General features: G+C 40.0%; 1 protein-coding gene across 1 annotated transcript in view; it reads left to right on the top strand.

Moving 5' to 3' along the window:
• The window catches only part of hmcn1 (hemicentin 1), a 489,515-nt gene that overhangs the window by 195,475 nt on the left and 275,470 nt on the right, over positions 1-18,570 (top strand). The window contains exons 15-18 of the mRNA XM_073063293.1: positions 1,389-1,547; positions 4,550-4,744; positions 8,311-8,406; positions 14,663-14,790. Of these exons, the coding sequence (XP_072919394.1) occupies positions 1,389-1,547; positions 4,550-4,744; positions 8,311-8,406; positions 14,663-14,790 (578 nt within the window). The remainder of the gene's footprint in view (positions 1-1,388; positions 1,548-4,549; positions 4,745-8,310; positions 8,407-14,662; positions 14,791-18,570) is intronic.

Here is an 18,570-nt window from a genome sequence, read left to right as displayed (position 1 = left end):
TATTTTCTGTATATGAAGTAATAGTTGTAACAATTACTTTGTTCTCCTTAAAGTTGTGTACTAGAAATGACATTAACCAATCTTGAATCTTAAACCTCCATTTGTTGAGCAAGTTTCCAATGTGGCACTATGTCATAAAATTTGGCACTGCCTTTAGATGAATGAGCAGAGGCAGGGGAAAATTTAGAAAAAAATAAAAGTACAGCCAAATGTTTCCAGTGTGGAAATCATTAGCGAATTTGCTTGTGAGAATAAAACGAAGGCTTGAACAGGGAAGACCAGGTCTTCCTATTGCAATGAAGATCTTGTTGGGACAGAGCAGTTTCAAAGCAACATTTTTTATTTAATTTGTTTCTCTGTTCCTCTCTCCGTTTAAGAATTGCCACTTTTATGTCCTGCCCACTTAAGTATCATGCATAATCTCTTGCTGAGTGCGCAGACAGTGAAGTTTTGCTACACTTTTAGAAACTAACCATAGGGAATGCTGTGGAATAAATGATTGAACTATTGATGACCTCGAATTGATAGTTTTTCCAAGTTCCTTAACAAATATTGTTTACCAGGGTGTTGCTAAACGTGGGTCTAAACTTGTCTCTTGTCCTCCTCATGGTGAAACGGTTAGTGAGTAATTACACTACTGTCTTGCACCATGTACCATTTTATATCTAATGAAATACTCTATTTCAGCTAGAACAGAACACACATGTGACACCGCCCCACCTTCCTGCCTCTACAATAATATATCTGGCTCACTGAAAATATGCAATGAATTGATACTCATAACATCACAGTCTCCGTGATTAAGATTTCTTTAGTTTTCACAACATAATAAATAACTTTCATTATTATCTCATTTCATTTTATATGAATGTGCTGCTTTCCATAATGTTCCATTTTGAGAACAGATTCTATAAAAATGGAAGACAATTGGGTAATTGCTCCTAAAAGTGGTGATTTTGGCAGATATGCTTGTCATTTGGATCCAAACATAAAAATGTTGCCCACACTTGTAAAGTCTAATTACAAAGTTCATTTGTCCAGAAGATCAGTCGAAAAAGTCAGCCTAAAAATCAGGGAACTTTATCTGGTTATTGTTGGCAATTCAGTCTGTTTTATTTGTAATGATTGGCAAGCAGTTAACCAGTTTTCCATTTACATACATTTCTGGCTTAAGCAGTAAGAAGCATATTAATTCTGCAATAGATTATTTTATTTGTTTATGCATTATGATAAGGGGATCCTTCTGGCAGCCTGATAAGAACATTCAAACTGTTTGTGACATAATAGTGTCATTGTGTTTAAGAAGAGTCAAAGCTGGTGGGTGATATTTCACTTCCTGTAAGATTCATTATTCTTATTTTTAAATTTCCACATTCAATGATTTCCAGGTGACCTTGAGTTGAATCCTTCCAATTTTCTGAGCATTGATACTTATCGGGGTGTTCTGGAGATAAAGGAAACACAGGAATTAGATGCTGGAGACTATACATGTTTGGCTGTGAATGATGCTGGAAGAGCTTCTGGCCAGATTACTTTGGATGTTGGCTGTAAGTTTTATCAAAACTATTTAAAATTTTTATTTTATTATTTTTATTTCAATTGTAGTTCTTATGTTTTTCATTTAAGGTTGTTTGCTCTTTCACTTGCTATTTCTACTGTACAGATTAAGATTTTGAAAGAATTTGTTTCAGAGAGCAGAATTAAATCTTACCAAAATAAATCTTTGGCTAGTTGATGACATGGATTCAAATGGAACATGGAATCAATTATCTCCACAACATTTAATGGAGAATTTCTAAAATTTCACAGAAATGTATATTCTGAAAGAATACTTTCCCATGGCTGCTAAAGATTTCCCCAAGTGTTTTTTAAATCTGTATGGTTTTAGGAACAATCGTAATCTCTTACAGGAAAGGAAATCTGAATAAGTCTGATTCTGCGAACCGTCAAACATTGTGAATTTTGTATATTGAGATGGATGCAAGACATTTACACAAGATGTTCCAGAAATGTTGGTATTTAGAGATTACTATTGAATTACATAGAAACATGAATTATTTTCTGTTCATCTGTTTTTTAAATTAAAGTTAAAGAGGGAAATATTGTGAATTCTGTCCAGAATAATCTAGAATTAGATGGCCCACCCATTCCACTCTAGTTTTCCTGTCCTCTTAATTCCTAGTGATGATCTCATTGATGGGTCATCTGTCCATTTCATTAATGTTTGTCAAACTCCTAATGGCTTCAGAAGAGCATGAGAAAGGAATTCCTAGACATTCCCTAGACTAGCTTATCTAGTGCAAGGTGAGATTCCTGCAAGTAATTTTGGGAATCTCTGAACAGTAAAATCTTTAATAGGTCTGGAGCTGTTGACTCTAGGAAGTTTGATACTTTGAGTTTTTTATTTGATCCCCATCCTTGTTACTTCTGAGAAAGTTGTGGTGAGCTGCAGTCCATCTAGTGAAGGTACTTCCATAGTGCTGTTAGGGGCGAAGCCCAATGATCATTAAAGGACAGTGGTATATTTCTCATAAAAATGGTGCTGACTTGAAGGGGAACCTGTTGATTGGTATTCTTATGCCTCTGCTGTTTCTAGTTTAATACATTAACAATACTGACAACTACAGCAATGTAGAAAGTTGCCTAAGTTTGTTCTGTTCATCAAAAGCAAGAAAAAACTAATGTCTATATACCTATGTATCAGTGATCTGCAGAGTGATAGAACCATCATTGACAGAGATGTGCAGCTGCACTCACTCACCAATAACCTGTTGACTGTCTTATTTGGATTTTAGCAGGACTACCATATTCTAAAGCTCATTGCAGCCTTGGCCCAAATGTGGACCAAGGAATTGAATTCCAGAAGTAAGGCGAGTGAAGTCTAGGTCATGGACCAAGGAACTGAATTCCAGAAGTAAGACAATGAAGTCTAGGCCATGGGTTGGGTTGGGGAGATACTGACATGGTAGATTAGCCTTGATGAGTAATGACAGTGAGAGGGAATGAATGGCACAATAGAGGAAGGTGCAAAGTAAATTCTATTTTCATTTATGTCACCATATACAACCCTGAAATTCATTTTATTGTGAGAATACTCAACATGTCTATAAAATAGAATGATAACAGAATTAATGAACAATTGCCAAACTAGGGCTTTCAACCAGAGTGTGGAATTCAGTAACTGCAAATGTAAGAAGAAGAAACAATAATATAAATAAATAATCAATAAATATCGAGAAGAGTCCTTGAAAGTGAGTCCATTGGTTGTGGGAACATTTCAAAGATGGGGCAAGTGGGAAATACTCTTTCATGCTTCTGATTTGCTTCTTGTTTGGATATGAACCACTTACTTCAGAACATCCATCCAGGACATAGTGTATATTGATCAGCTAATTTTTTGTGTGTTTTAATATACCAGATTATTTCATTAACTTGATTTAAAATCTGTAGATTCCATTGTGGAATTTGAACTTGCAGTTCTGCCTTCGTGGTCCTTTAGAGTACATCAAATAATTTCAACATGACATCGACATACCTTATAGAGTAGGACCCAACAACTCTTTGGTCTGAATATTTTTCAAAGTGAAAGCTGTGACAAAAATCTATTTTTCTGAAGTTAATGATATCACAAGAATTAACTGTTCCCCATTTTTCGGAAGTTATTTTAGATGCTTTGTACAATGCAAAATTGGTCATTGCTTGAGAAGCTGGAATGTTGCAAACTCAGGTGCCATGAATCTCTTGCATTAAATTAATAACACCCTGTTTAAGGCTTTTGGGTGATTTTAAATGAAGATTTTTTTCCTGATTTCCATTTTACAGAAAAATCATGTTGTAGCATCTCTTGCTCATGGAGGGTGTTAATAAACATCTGAAATAAACAGGGCAATCAAGTTAATGGTATTGTTCTGAGTGCTGGCATCGACTCTGTGGGCTGACCACCTCCTATTGGGAGCAAATTTAAGAAAATAGGAGTTAAAAAAGCCTTAGACCTGCAGTCTAGAATATGAATGAACGGTAAATGTCCTTGAATGAACACAGCAGTATGTAATCGACTAGCATTGTGAAAAATTGGCACATTACGGTAAAGCAACAGACCGGGTTAAAGCTAGCAATCACTGCTGTTGTCCATACTTAAAAAGTATCAGAGAAGAAAGCAGCTAATAGTAAAAGAAAGGAAAAGACTGAACAAAGTCACATGGCCCATCAAAACAATCCTGTTTACAAAAGTATGCTCAGCTTTCCCTGCCTCATTTATTAATCATTACAGGTGTTTGTCATATTTTTTTATGGTATAATGGGAAAATTGCCAAGGCAATTCACCAACGTTTTCTTCTATCCTGGTTTAAATTACTCTTTTTTTTGTCTAAAGATACCATTCTTTGACCTGCATGCCATAAAGTTATTAAAAAATTGTGTCTTTTGACTAGTACTTCCATAAAAAAAATCAGGATTATTGTGTTTTTTTAAAATCTTAATATTGATTCTTTACTGTGGGAAAATTCCATACCAATAGCATTAATCTATTTATGATTTTTTTTCCCCACAGCTTCACCTGTTTTCTCACAAGCCCCATTGGATATCTCCATGGACATTGGTTCAAACCTGACTTTGCCTTGCCAGGCACAGGGATACCCCACTCCCCGGATCAGGTGGCGGCGAGTAGATGGGGAGTCCATCTTCTCAAGGCACTCTGCAGTTAGTTCTGTGACTCAGCTGAGAACAGGAAGTCTCTCCTTCAAAAGTAAGTCACTTGTAGATTTTTCATCAAACCTGCAAGCATTCCACCACACTCATTACTGAACTAAAGCACTTTGCATGTGAGCACCTGCATTTATGGGTGCCTTATTCGAACAGACTTCAAAGTTCTGCATCTCAATAATTTCAGGCAAAAGGCAGCATAAGCACAAATTGTATTAGTCATTTTCTTCTTGCAGTGCTATTTATGCATGAATTATCAGCAGAAGGAAACATCCTACTCCCTTTACTTACAACAAGCTGGAGGAACTCAGCAGGTCCGTGGAAATGAGCAGTCAATGTTTCGGGCCGAGACCCTTCGTCAGGACTCAGCCCAAAATGTTGACTGTTCATTTCCATGGATGCTGGCCGACCTGCTGAGTTCCTGCAGCTTGTTGCATGTGTTGATCACAGCATCTGCAGTGTACTTTGTGTTTACTACTCCCTTTACTGATGCATATTCCTTGTTATTTTCAAACTTGCTTTTGTGTCTTGGCTGAAGTTCCATAAAAGTCAATAAATATGAAGCTTGAGTATTTATAGAGCATTGAACAGCACAACAGAGCCTCAGTGCAGTATGTCTGTGCTAACAATGCATGTCCATCCCTTCCCTCTAGGCTCCTGTGTCTGTCCAAGTACTTCATAAACATGGCTATCATGTCTACTTCTACCACCACTCCTGGCAGAACTTCCCAGGCACATACCACATAATTCTCTGTGTAAAAAAAATCTTGCCTCACACATCTCCTTTAACTTTTCTCCCTCCTAAATCCACGTCCTCTAGTATTCAGCATTTCTACCTCGTGAAAAGAATTCTGTCTATGCCCCTCATCACTCTATAAATTTCTATCTGATCTCCTCTCAGCCTCCACCACTTCAGAGAAAACAATGCAAGTTTGACCAACCTCTCCCAATAGCTTATACCCTTTCATTTTAGCAGCATCTCTCCTGCACCCCTCCACAGCCTTTGTATTGTTCCTGTACTGGGGTGACCAGAACCGTACACAATACTTCAAAAGTTTTATACACCTTCAACGTGACTTTCTGATTCTTATACTCAATGCTCCAACTGAGGAAGACAAAGCTACCATTCATCTTCTTTACTGTCCTGTCTAATTGTTTTAGTATCTACACATTGCACTGCACCATTTTCCTGCTTTAGTTGATTTAATTTAAATAAACAATGAAGGAATTTACTGTAAATTGTATGAAGTTCATAGTTTTCCAACCAGGTCTTCTAAGTATCTGATATGGTAATACGTGCTGGAGCATAAGTGTGCAGTGTGTACAACACACTTGGATGCTACTTCTGGCATTTTTATCCAAGGAAATCGGGGTTGTCAGCCTGCCATACACTAAGAATTAACAATACCAAGCAGGTGCCATTCAATTTCTAATCTCTGATATCTTTGCAAAACGTATGAAGAATGTACAGTCATGAGGAGCGTCTGGGCTTGGTTATTTTCCCTCCATTTTTGTATTGCTAAATTCTATTTGGAGTGCAGGAGTTAGCAACCACATTTTCAAACTACTTATATTTTGATATCTAAAATATAGGTTTTTCCTGAGATTTTTACAGGACAAAAGATAACATATGTGAATATAAATTATTCCTTATGTTTTAATATGTATTAATCAGAATCAGATTTATAAGACCATAAGATATAGGAGCAGAATTAAATCATTCAGTCCATTGAGTCTGCTCCGCCATTCCATCATGGCTGATCCCGGATCCCACTCAAGCCCATGCATCTGCCTTCTCGCCAAATCCTTTGATTCCCTGACCGCTTAGGAAGCAATCAACTTCCGCCTTAAATATATGCATGGCTTATCCTCCACTACAGTCTGTGGCAGAGCATTCAATGGATTTAGTACTCACTGGCTAAAAAAAATTTCTCCTTACTTCTGTTCTAAAGTGTCATCCCCCCATTTTGAGGCTGTGCCCCCTAGTTCTGGATACCTCCACCATAGGAAACATCCTCTCCACATCTACCATATCTAGTTCTAGCAGTGTAGTGCAAAGACATAAAAATGTATAAAATTACAAAAATAAATAAATGATGCAAAAGAAACAGGATACCAAGGCAGTGTTCATCAGTTCCTGGACTGTTCAGAAATCAGATAGTGGAGGGAAGAGGTTGTTCTTAATCATTGAGATTGGGACTTCAGGCTCCTGTACTCTGCTTTTAAACTGAGCAACACGGAAAACTGGAACAGTCAGTCTCTTGATCTTGCTCCACCATTCATTAAGGTCATAGTTGGTCCACTAACTCATAAATACTTTCCTTTGGAGCTTCCAGATCCCTTAATTACATCGGAGTTCAAAATCAATGTGTTCAGCTTTACAGGGGTTCACAATGTGGGGTCCATTGACCCACCCTCTACCCCCAGTTAGTGGTAAGGTAAGGCTCCAGGGCATAAAATAAGTTTGAAGTTATTCAGCATTTGATTAACTCCAAACCTCTAGGTGGACTTGGTCAAGTTGGAAGCTATTTTGATCTTCCATTCTATTTGTTTTAGTCAAACTATCAATATCTATCCTTCTATCTGTCCTTTATTACTATTAACTATTTTCAGGGAGCCTGTGCACCAATGAATTCATTTGGCTCTGAACTAATGGCCCAGAACTGGTTGAATGTGACTCATTTCCAGCACTTGCTGCTAAAGTATCCTGTTGACGTACAATTCCTTATGGACAGATAGTCTTCCTAGTTATGACGTGGGACATCCCATTGGCAGAGCTTTATATGACATAGTCTGTAACAGCAATATTAAAATAGAATAACATTGACCTTATTCCTACTTTTCTTTCTGGCAACCATGGGATCTCTTTCTATGGGCTCATCCACAGTGATGCCATCTACATCAGGTGCCTCAGTGTAAGTTCCACCACTGGAACACTTCAGCCCCAGATCTCCTAGTACTTCAGGTTTCTTGTGAAACTGTGGAGATTTCTCAGTAAACTTAATCTCCATTGTACAATGACAGAATGCGTTGTTACAGAATTGACTATTATTCTTTGAAGGTAATTCATTATTTTTACATATTTTTAAAAGAAGTCCTGGTTTAAAATTGCTCTCCACCTTAATTAAAAAGGGATGGCATTCCGCTTCTTTGTGTTGTAAGATCATAAGAGCGTAAGATGTAGGAGACAAAATCGAGTCTGCTTCGCCATTTTCCTCTCAGCCCCAATCTTCTGCCTTCTCCCTGTATCCCTTCATAGCCTGACCAATCAAGAATCTATCAGCCTCTGCCTTAAATATACATAAAGACTTGGCCTCCACTGCTGCCTGTAGCAAAGAATTCCACAGATTCACCACTCTCTGGCTAAAGAAATTCCTCCTCATCTCCGTTCTAAAAGGACACCCCTCTATTCTGAGGCTGTGACCTCTGGTCATAGACTCTCCCACCAAAGGAAACATGCTCTCCACATCCACTCTATCAAGGCCTTTCACCATTCGATAGTATGGAATTGTTATAGTATGGAAATATATTAAAATATTGCCAAGAATGAATGATCAAGTAAATGGTAGGAATCAGTAGAACTAAGTTGATTGACTATCTTTGCATCAGATCTTTGGGTGGACGATGAAACCACATACATCTGTGAAGCTGAAAACCAGTTTGGAAAGATCCAGGCTCGAGCCACAGTAACAGTCACAGGACTGGGTAAGTGGTTAGATCTGAGAAAAGTAATGATTTCCTGGCAGATGTCATGTAATGTACAAGTTAGGTGAAAGCATAGACAGTAAATTGATGAGTTTTCAGTTACCAAAGGAGCTTGCAAAAGCTTTCTACCTGTATGTCTTTTTTTTAAACTAATGTTTCACTCTGCCTTTTCCATGAGATATGACGATTCATGATTTGGGGATGTCTATTTATATGGCTGTTTGCTTCTCAGCTCCAAGAGCAAACTTGATGAACTAGATGGTGCTCTAGGTGTGGGCATTTGTCACCAGAGGAAATTGTTTAGCAACTGTGTATTTAATACCATGATTCTGCTGTGAAATCTTAAGAAGTTTGAGTCCCAGTTTCTAACGAGCTCTGGTGAAGCATGCTTGGGTTTTCAAGTTGTCTGATGACATTTTTGTAAATAGCAGGTTTCTAAGGAATGTTTAATTGATGCTGAGTTTTGATATGGAAAGAATCAGAATTCCAGATGTCTATAGCACAGGAAGAAGCCACTTGGCCCACTGCGACAATGTTCAAAGTTAAGGAGCTATTGAAGCTAATCCAAATTACAAATGTTCCATCTACTTCCTGTGAGGTTATAACACACGAACTGTTCATCCAGCTAAGTTTTAAATATAATGAAGGTTTTAACCTCAGCAATCCTTACAGGATATGAATTCCATATTCACTCTTTTTCTAACCTTCCAGCTATTTCTCTAAATCTATAAATGTTAGGTTAATAGACTCACTGCTGAGGAGAAGAAAGTTCTTTTTATTCACCTTGTCTGGGCCCATATGCACCTTGATTAAATTACACCCCCCCCCCCAGCTTTCTCTGCTTCAAATGACAAACGGAGAAAAATTCAGTGTTGTGCCATAGTACAGAGAGATGTTGCAGATAATGTTGAGAAAAGGTGTATGATGTTGTAAACAACCTGTAGTCAGCCCAGTTTTGGACAAATCACAAGCAATACCTGATTGTATTCTTTGGCTGATGAACGTTGGAATGTGTGTTGCTAATGAAACAACCCATGATGTTGACAGAAAACATTGCTAAAGTGAAGTTAATACTGTTATCGCAAACAAGATAATGCTGCAGATACTGGCAATCAAAGTAACGCACACCAAATGCTGGAGGAACTCGGCAGGCCAGGCAGTGTCCATGGAAAAGAGTAAACATTGATGTTTTGGGCCAGGGCTCTTCATCAGGACTGGAAAAAGGGAGATTAGAAGTCAGAGTACGAAGGTGGGGGAAGGAGAGGAAGAAGTTTAAGGTAGTAGGTGACAGGTGAGGGGAGGGGTGAAGAGCTGGAAAGTCAGTTGGGCTGGGGAAGGAGAATCGGATAGGTGAGGACAGAAGGCCATGGAAGAGGGAAGTGGGAGGAGCACCAGAGGGAGTTGTTGGGCAGGTAAGGAGATAAGGTGAGAGTGGGAAATGAGAATGGGGAATGGTTGAAGGACAGGGGGTGGGCAATCACCAGAAGTTTGAGAAATCGATGTTGATGCGATCGGGTTGGAGGCTACCCAGATGGAATATGAGATGTTGCTCTCCAATCTGAGTGTGCCTTATTGGGGTAGCAGAGAAGACCACGGACTGACATGCCGGAATGGGAATGGTAAGTAAAATTGAAATTGGTGAATATTGGGAGATCCTGCTTTTTCTGGCGGACGGACTGTAGGTGCTCAGTGAAGCGGTCTCCCAATCTATGTTGGGTCTCACCAATATACAGGAGGCCACACCAGGGCCACTGGATACAGTAGAAAACCCAGCAACTCACACATGAAGTGTTGCCTCGCCTGGAAAGACTGTTTGGTGCCCTGAATGGTCATAAGGGAGGGGGTGTAGGGGTAGGTGTGGCACTTTGTTCTGCTTGCAAGGATAAGTACCAGGAGGGAGATCAGTGGGGAAGGGCGAATGGACAAGGGAGTCACATAGGAAACGATCCCAGCGCAAAGTGGGGGGCGGAGAAGGGAAAGATGTGCTTGGTGGTGGGATCCATTGGAGATGGTGGAAGTTATGGAGAATTATGTGCTGGACGCAGAGGCTGGTGAGGTGGTTAGGTGAGGACAAGAGAAACCTTATCCCTGGTGGATGGGGGAAGGGCAGACGTGTGAAATGGAAGAGATGTGGATAAGTGCAGTGATGATGGTGGAGGAAGGAAAGCCCCTTTTTTTGAAGAAGGAGGACATCTCATTAGTTCTGGAATGGAAACACCTGAGAGCAGATGCGGCAGAGGTGGAGGAATTGGGCGAAGGGGTGGCATTTTTACAAGTGACAGGGTGGGAAGAGATACAGTCTGTGGGAATCAGTGTACGTTCACCATTCCCCATTCCCATTTCCCTCTCTCAACTTATCTCCTTACCTGCCCAACGACTCCCTCTAGTGCTCCTCCCCCTTTCCATCCTCCATGGCCTTTTGTTCTCTCTTATCAGATTCCCCCTTCTCCAGCCCTTTATCTCTTTCATCAATCAACTTCCCAGCTCTTTACTTCACTCCCGTCCCCTCCTCTGGTTTGAACTATCACCTACTACCTAGTAATTCTTCCTCTCCTCCCCTCACCTTACTGACTTCTAATCTGCTTTTTCCAATCCTGATGAAGGCTCTTGACCCAAAACATTAACTGTTGACTCTTTTCCATAGAGGCTTCCTGCCCTGCTGAGTTCTGCCAGCATTTTGTGTGTGTAATACTCCATAACCATTACATAAACCATCTCAATGATGTACTGGGTGGACATCTGGAAGACAGGGAAATGGTTAGGTCTCATTGAATTCTTAAACGTGATGACTAATTTCCAGAATCTTGTTCTGTTTGTTGCATCACCTGTTGAAGATCACATTGCAAGTTTAAAACTGAGATATTGTGATGTTATGAATTCCTGTCTTGAAATGATCAGTTCTCCCAAATAGGTAGACTTAGCAATAGTTTAAATTATTCAGGAGCTAGAGCTTGAAGACAAATCTAACAAGGTCCCATTGTGAGTTGGTTATCTTGAACAGCTTTGTGGATCTATTGCTTTCCTTAAAGGTGACATTCTACCTACAACTTGAAGATAAGAAATGTCTAGAGTATCTGATAATATTTCATAGATAATTTGGGTAATATTGAAGCGTTCAAATTAGTGTCCCAGGGAAAGGTTAAGATTACATCGGATCTTCAGTTTCCAGAACAAATTGAATTATCATCACAGTGACAGTGGCTTCAGCCACTCTCCTAGTTTCAAGGCATAAATGGAGATCAAGCAAATCATCGTCAACTTGTAGAACATAAAGGGTAATTTCAAGGACCACTTAATAACATTAAGGGCATGTCTGAATACTTGCAGAAGTGGAGATCCTATTTTGCTTTCCTTTTAAACTAATCTATAATTGATATGACTATTGAAAGCTGTCCTGTTTCCAAAATCATGGACCCAGAAACAACTCCTGTAGATGTCAGGTTACTGAAATCCCAGGAGGATCAGATGCTGAAGAAGGTACATGAATCATAGTGTACGGATAAATTCTGCAAGAACTACCACAAATTAACATCAATTCTGGAAGACCAGGGTGTGGTAAAGTTTAAATTTTGACAGAACATTTTGTGGTGAATTTCTGTGTCCACTGATGAAATCTGTAGATGCCAAACAATTGAGTTCCTCCACTCAACCATGACAATGTTTACCAAATTTCCAAAGGTTTATGACCAAGATAGAAACTCACAAGTATCTAACTGTGTCAGTATACAATATATCCTTATGCTGCAGCTAAGTTTTGTGGCTTCAGAAAGAGTCCAAGAGTTACAAAGAGTTACAAACCCAAATTCTCCATGCTGACTAAGTTGTTTACCTGACCTAGTTCCACTTGTCTGCATTTGGACCATATCCCTCTTGACTTCTCCTGTCCATTTTAAAATAATAAACAAACCCCATTTCCAGAAAAGTTGGGATATTTTCCAAAATGCAACAAAAACAAAAATCTGTGATATGTTAATTCACGTGACCCTTTATTCAACTGACAAAAGTACAAAGAAAAGATTTTCAATACTTTTACTGACCAACTCAATTGTATTTTGTAAATATACACAAATTTAGAATTTGATGGCTGCAACACACTCAACAAAAGTTGGGACAGAGGCATGTTTACCATTGTGTTACATCACCTTTCCTTTTAATAACACTTTTTAATCGTTTTGGAACTGAGGATACTAATTGTAGTAGATTTGCAATTGGAAATTTTGTCCATTCTTGCTTGATATAAGACTTCAGCTGCTCAACAGTCCGTGGTCTCCGTTGTCTGATGCGCCATACATTTTCAATAGGAGATAGATCTGGACTGGCAGCAGGCCAGTCAAGCACACGCACTCTGTGTCTACAAAGCCACGCTGTTGTAGCCCGTGCAGAATGTGGTCTGGGATTGTCCTGCTAAAATAAGCATGGACGTCCCGGGAAGAGACGTCACCTTGATGGCAACATATGTCTCTCTAAAATCTAATATACGCCTCAGAGTCAATGGTACCTTCACATACATGCAACTCACCTGTGCTGTGGGCACTGATACACCCCCATACCATCACAGATGCTGGCTTTTGCATCTTTCGCTGATAACAATCAGGATGGTCATTTTCATCTTTGGCACGGAGAACTCGACACCCGTTTTTTCCGAAAACTAGCTGAAATGTGGACTCATCTGACCACAGCACACGGTTCCACAGTCTTTCAGTCCATCTGAGATGAGCTCGGGCCCAGAGAACTCGCCGGCGTTTCTGCATAGAGTTGATATATGGCTTCCTCCTTGCATAATACAGTTTCAAGTTGCATTTCTGGATGCAGTGACGGACTGTGTTAAGTGACAATGGTTTTCCGAAGTACTCCCGAGCCCAGGTGGCTATAATTGTCACAGTAGCATGACGGTTTCTTAGGCAGTGCCGCCTGAGGGCTCGAAGATCACACGCATTCAACAGTGGTTTCCAACCTTGCCCTTTACGCACTGAGATGTCTCTGAATTCTCTGAATCTTTTCACAATATTATGTACTGTAGATGTTGAAAGACCTAAATTCGCTGCAATCTTGCGTTGGGAAATGTTCCTTTTGAACTGACTAACAATTCTCTCACGAATTTTGGCACAAAGGGGTGAGCCACGACCCATCCTTGCTTGCAAAGACTGAGCCTTTGATGGATGCTACTTTTATACCCAGTCATGATACCTCAACTGCTACCAATTAGCCTGCTTAATGTGGAGTCTTCCAAACCGGTGTTACTTGAATATTCTGTGCACTTTTCAATCTTACTTTAACTCCATCCCAACTTCTGTTGAGTGTGTTGCAGCCATCAAATTCTAAATTTGTGTATATTTACAAAATACAATTAAGTTGGCCAGTAAAACTATTGAAAATCTTTTCTTTGGACTCTTGTCAGTTAAATAAAGGTTCCCGTGAATTAACATATCACAGATTTTTGTTTTTATTGCATTTTGGAAAATATCCCAACTTTTCTGGAAATGGGGTTTGTAGTAATTTGCCACACATTTAGAAGGTAGAGTCTTAACAATAAAAAACTTGTGTACACTGTGAGACTTTGAAAGTTTAGAGTATTATGACACATGGCTCCATGGACCAGTGTGTCTAGCTATCTGTACAAAAAGGTGGCAGCTGACTGAGACATTTTCGCTAAGTGAATCTAGTTCCATTGTTGCCAGCCAACCAACCCAGCTGCTAACTGCTACCCCTCCCACAGCACCAGTATTTTACCCTGAGGCTTCCCTGTGGGAGGTTGGAGAGTTCTGGGCAAGGAGGAGGCCAGGAAGTGGGCAGCTAAGAAACGGTTCTAGGCGGGAAAGAGGAAAGCACTGGTGTGGAGTTGGTGAGCTGCTACAGCATCAAACACAAGAGGTTAAAGAAAGCAAATTATAAACAGAACCTGGACTAATTTTGTAATGAAATAACAGTTTTTGTACTCAAGGTGGACTGGAGATTAGGAAACCTGATATTATTGCTAACAATTATAACAATAACTAATCTAAAACAAATTGTGAAAGCATATTCATTATAGTTTTGTTGCCTGCTGTTCGGACAAATGTTAAATCAGGACCCTTGCTATACTCAGATTTGCTGCCATATTTCCTGTATTTCATTAATGAATGGAACTCAAACACGTTTAATTGGCTACAAAGGGCTTTGAGGCATCCTGAAAGGCTGTAACTGCTTGTCTTTTTACTGATGAGAGTATGGTGATTATCATTGTAAGTCCTGACACTACAGCTCTTTCCTCCCACAGTTAAACCATTGATTGGAATCAGACCAGCTGCGGTGAACATCATTGAAGGGCAGCCTCTGACTTTGCCATGTGTGTTATTGGCTGGAAATCCCCTCCCAGGGCGACTGTGGATAAAAAATAATTTTAAGGTAGGTAAACCAGCAAAAAGACATGGTTAAATGTGGAAATGACCATCCTCCCATTACCCTTTACAGATCAGTGTAAGATTTCATTTTGAGCCTTCAGCAGAAATGAAATGTGTTTCAAAACAAAGCCAGTACTGTGACAAATGAGCCAACAAATGCCACTGGTCCATTCAACTGCAAGTTAGGGAACTTGAGGCCAGCAACATTCTTGATTTATATTCACACATTGTTGTCCTTGGGTGGATTTGCTTGCTTTTAGCAGGTATCCAGCAGTGAAAATAAATGCCTGAATTTCTCACGAATGATTATTGACTTGAAAAATTGACACTTTCACTCTTCACTTTGCTGCCTGATCTCTTGGAGAGTCCGCAGAATCTTTTCTTATTACAACCGTCTAGTATCTCCAATTTCTGTCGCTTTTCCACTACCTGCAAACATCTCTACATCAGGGAGGGATGCTTCCGGTATGATGGTGGCACACGCTGACACACTGGCTTCTACGGGGCCAATCAAAGATGTTGCTATCTTTTTTTTTAGAAATGTATTTTGTACAATCACAAGACCCTGCTGGACATTAGGAACTTAAAGTACTGTAGGTCTAACCCATCAGCAAGTTAGTCATTGGTGGAGAAACGGAAGGAGCTGGACTTGCTGCAGATCGTGCTGCTGCCAGGATCAAAGAGGTGTCAAAGTGGATGCACAAAGCAGACGTGGAGTCTAACAGCAAGTGATCATCTTAGTTGCTTTTCCTGTGATCACAAGAGCCGTTTGGACATTGTTAATGTGGAATGCCGCATGTCAGATACACTAGTCGGCGGGGGGATGCTGCGTGGCCTCGGTTGTAGCGAGGACTGGGCTTCAAGCTGCAGCCACCCAGGAGAGAGGCGTCGCAGTCTGCACTTCACTGGAGACCGTGAGGCGTGGCATGCATGCTGGAGTCAGTGCTGCTCTCCAGTGTTCGCTCGGCAGAGGACAAAATATATTGTGTTCAACTGCAAATTGCAGCTACATTCATGGACCCAGGGACTTGGAAAATATTTTGAGTGTATCTGTATTTTACTGCTGTCTTCTGTCAATGTGTACACAGTACATATAAGACAGCAGACTGTGGGTACTGTGTTTTGCACCGTGACTCTGGAGGAATGCTGTTTTGTTTGGCTGTATGCATGGATATTTATGTATGGTTGAATAACAATTAAACTTGGACTTGAACTTGAGCAGTAGGGCCAGCATGTCATATGGTAGCAATAATGTATTGTGCTCTAACATTGAAACTCACTCTATGACTTCAACGAAGGTGAACTTTAGAGACATTTTACAACATGCTGATGTTACAATATGACATATCTAGTATGACAGGCAGGAAGAACTTACTATTGCTTAGCAATTTGTGATATGTTCATAGCTTTAGAAATATCACGTGGATTACCCCGCACTTTCAACTAAATGGGATTGTGAAAAGGCAATTCTTATTTCCAAGCCTATTGTCCCTTCTACAGCATTCCCCTTTCTCCCATGCAAAACCCAACATTGTGACGTATCAGGTGTTGGGTGAAAAAAATCATAGTATGTTTTAAGAGAGGAAGAAACAATAGTTATAAAAAGGTTCTATTGATAATACCTTTAAAGGTCACTTTATCTTATGATTAATTTCATTGGAGAGACTAACAGAGAATTTGTCCCAATAATCAAGTTAAAAATAGGATAAGTTGAATAAATAGGTTTATAAACTTTGCGTTACTCCAGATTACAACATCTACAGTCACTTGTGTCCCCATTCATTTTTACGAAGCTTACTTTCAGGAGGCTGTCACAGCCATGAAGGAAATACGGAATGAGTTCAGTCAGCAGATGCAGCAAATCTCCAAAATCCTCGCTGTGGTGATGTTCAGAAATCTCCTTGATTCAATACCTGGCTCACCTGGCTTGTTTCCCATGTTCATTCTAAATACCAGGGCTCCATTTCCTGAGCTCCATTTAGCATCAGCACAGCACCATCCCCAAGCTTCTTTAAACTCTTCAGAGCCCTGATAGCAGTCCCTTTAAATTCACCCGGGCCCTCTTTCCCTTTCAAACTCAACAGAGCTTTGATATCAGTCCCTTTAAGTTCACCTGGGCCCTCTTTCCCTTTCCCTTTTAAACTCAACAGAGCTCTGATACTAGTCCCTTTAAGTTCACCTGGGCCCTCTCTCCCTTCTCCTTTTAAACTCACCAGAGCAATGATACCAGTCCCTTTGAATTCACCTGGGCCCTTTTTCCCTTTCTCTTTTAAACTTACAAGGGCCCTGACTCCCAATCCCTTCTAGACTCATTGGGGTGTGTTTTCCACTCTCTTCTAGACTCACTTGGGACCTGTTTCCAAGGCTTCTTTTGAACTCACCAGAGCCCTGCTCCCCGACTGCTTTTAAATGCATTGCAGCCCTGTTTACCTCGCTTTCAGTACATCTGGATGCCATCTCATGCTTCATTTAAACTCACTTTATTCCCATGCTCCTTTTAAACTCAAGAAAATTTGTCAGACCAGCATTGAAAAAAATCCCAAGGGTACCAGATTATTAGAGTTGTACTTTACTAAGGATGAAGGCCTTAACTCTGAGAAGAGACCAGGATTACTTTTACACTAACAGAGGAAGTCATGAAAAATATCAAATAGTGATGCTTGTGTTGACGAGGAAATGGGATGAATACTTTTCCCTTAGCTGTTTTGGTAATATTGTGAGTGTAACTGAATGCGTAAAAGGGAACTGGGTAATGGTTGACTTTAGAAATGGTTAAAATGGTATGGAAAAAAGTATATGGTGTAGTTGGTACTAGGTGCATTGCTCTTAAGGTGTTACTTGTGTTAAGGAAGAAATCTGATACCTTCCTGCTTTTCTACTTAACTCATAGTGCTATCTTCCTGAAACAAGAGGCAACGTATCTTTTTGGGGCCTCACTAAAACCACTCTAGACTTGAAATATGAGTGAAGGACACGCTTCTGACAGCTTAGAGTAGGAATATTATGGCAGTGTATCCTCCAATTTATGGCATATTTGCTGTTGTGTTGCTTTTTTAATGCATTTAATGAGGAACTTTGTCCCTTGGATGTCTTGGCTAATGAAATACTCCATGCCTGGCAGAGAAGGAGAAGAAGCATTTTAAAGGCAATCTTGTGCATGGTTCCCAGCAGGCATCTTTTATTACACTGTGTGTGTGTGCCCTTTGTCTGCAAGCTGTACCATGGTAGAGTTAGATCAGGAAAGTAGGATTGAAGGTGTGGAGTGATAATTGAAAAGACACTTGAATCTGGGGAGGTTAGACCTATGCTCAGTTTAGGTTAGGTGGGAGTTGCCCACAAAGTGACAGGGTGAGGTCTGTTGGAGAATCAGTTGTTATCATTGCTCTCTGAAAGAACAGACAGTGGAGCAGAATATGCTAACCCTAAATGGGTCCCACCCAACAAGAGACAAATTCTAAAAATCAACCCAACACATCAGCCCAAGTAAAATGATGGGCTGTTTACTAAATTATGCTGACTTATGGGTTTTCTTAGGCAGTTTGTGGTCCATATTTGTAGTAGCAAGCACTGGGTTTTCTGTCATTAGACCAACAGAATTTGCAAATGTGCGAATTGAAAGATGCAGACTGCTTGAAATCAAATAAAATCAAGAAGTTGACAGAATGTGTATTATTTTGACATTAATTACAATTTTAATACTTTTCCACAAAGACCAACCCATAATCTTTGAATGCAATGGTCCCTCAGTCCAGTCCTGCCTGTAGGATGATGGCTGTGCACTGTT

Source organism: Hemitrygon akajei, chromosome 12, assembly GCF_048418815.1.
Source record: "Hemitrygon akajei chromosome 12, sHemAka1.3, whole genome shotgun sequence".
NCBI lineage: Eukaryota > Metazoa > Chordata > Chondrichthyes > Myliobatiformes > Dasyatidae > Hemitrygon > Hemitrygon akajei.
This window is presented reverse-complemented; position numbering and strand designations above follow the sequence as displayed.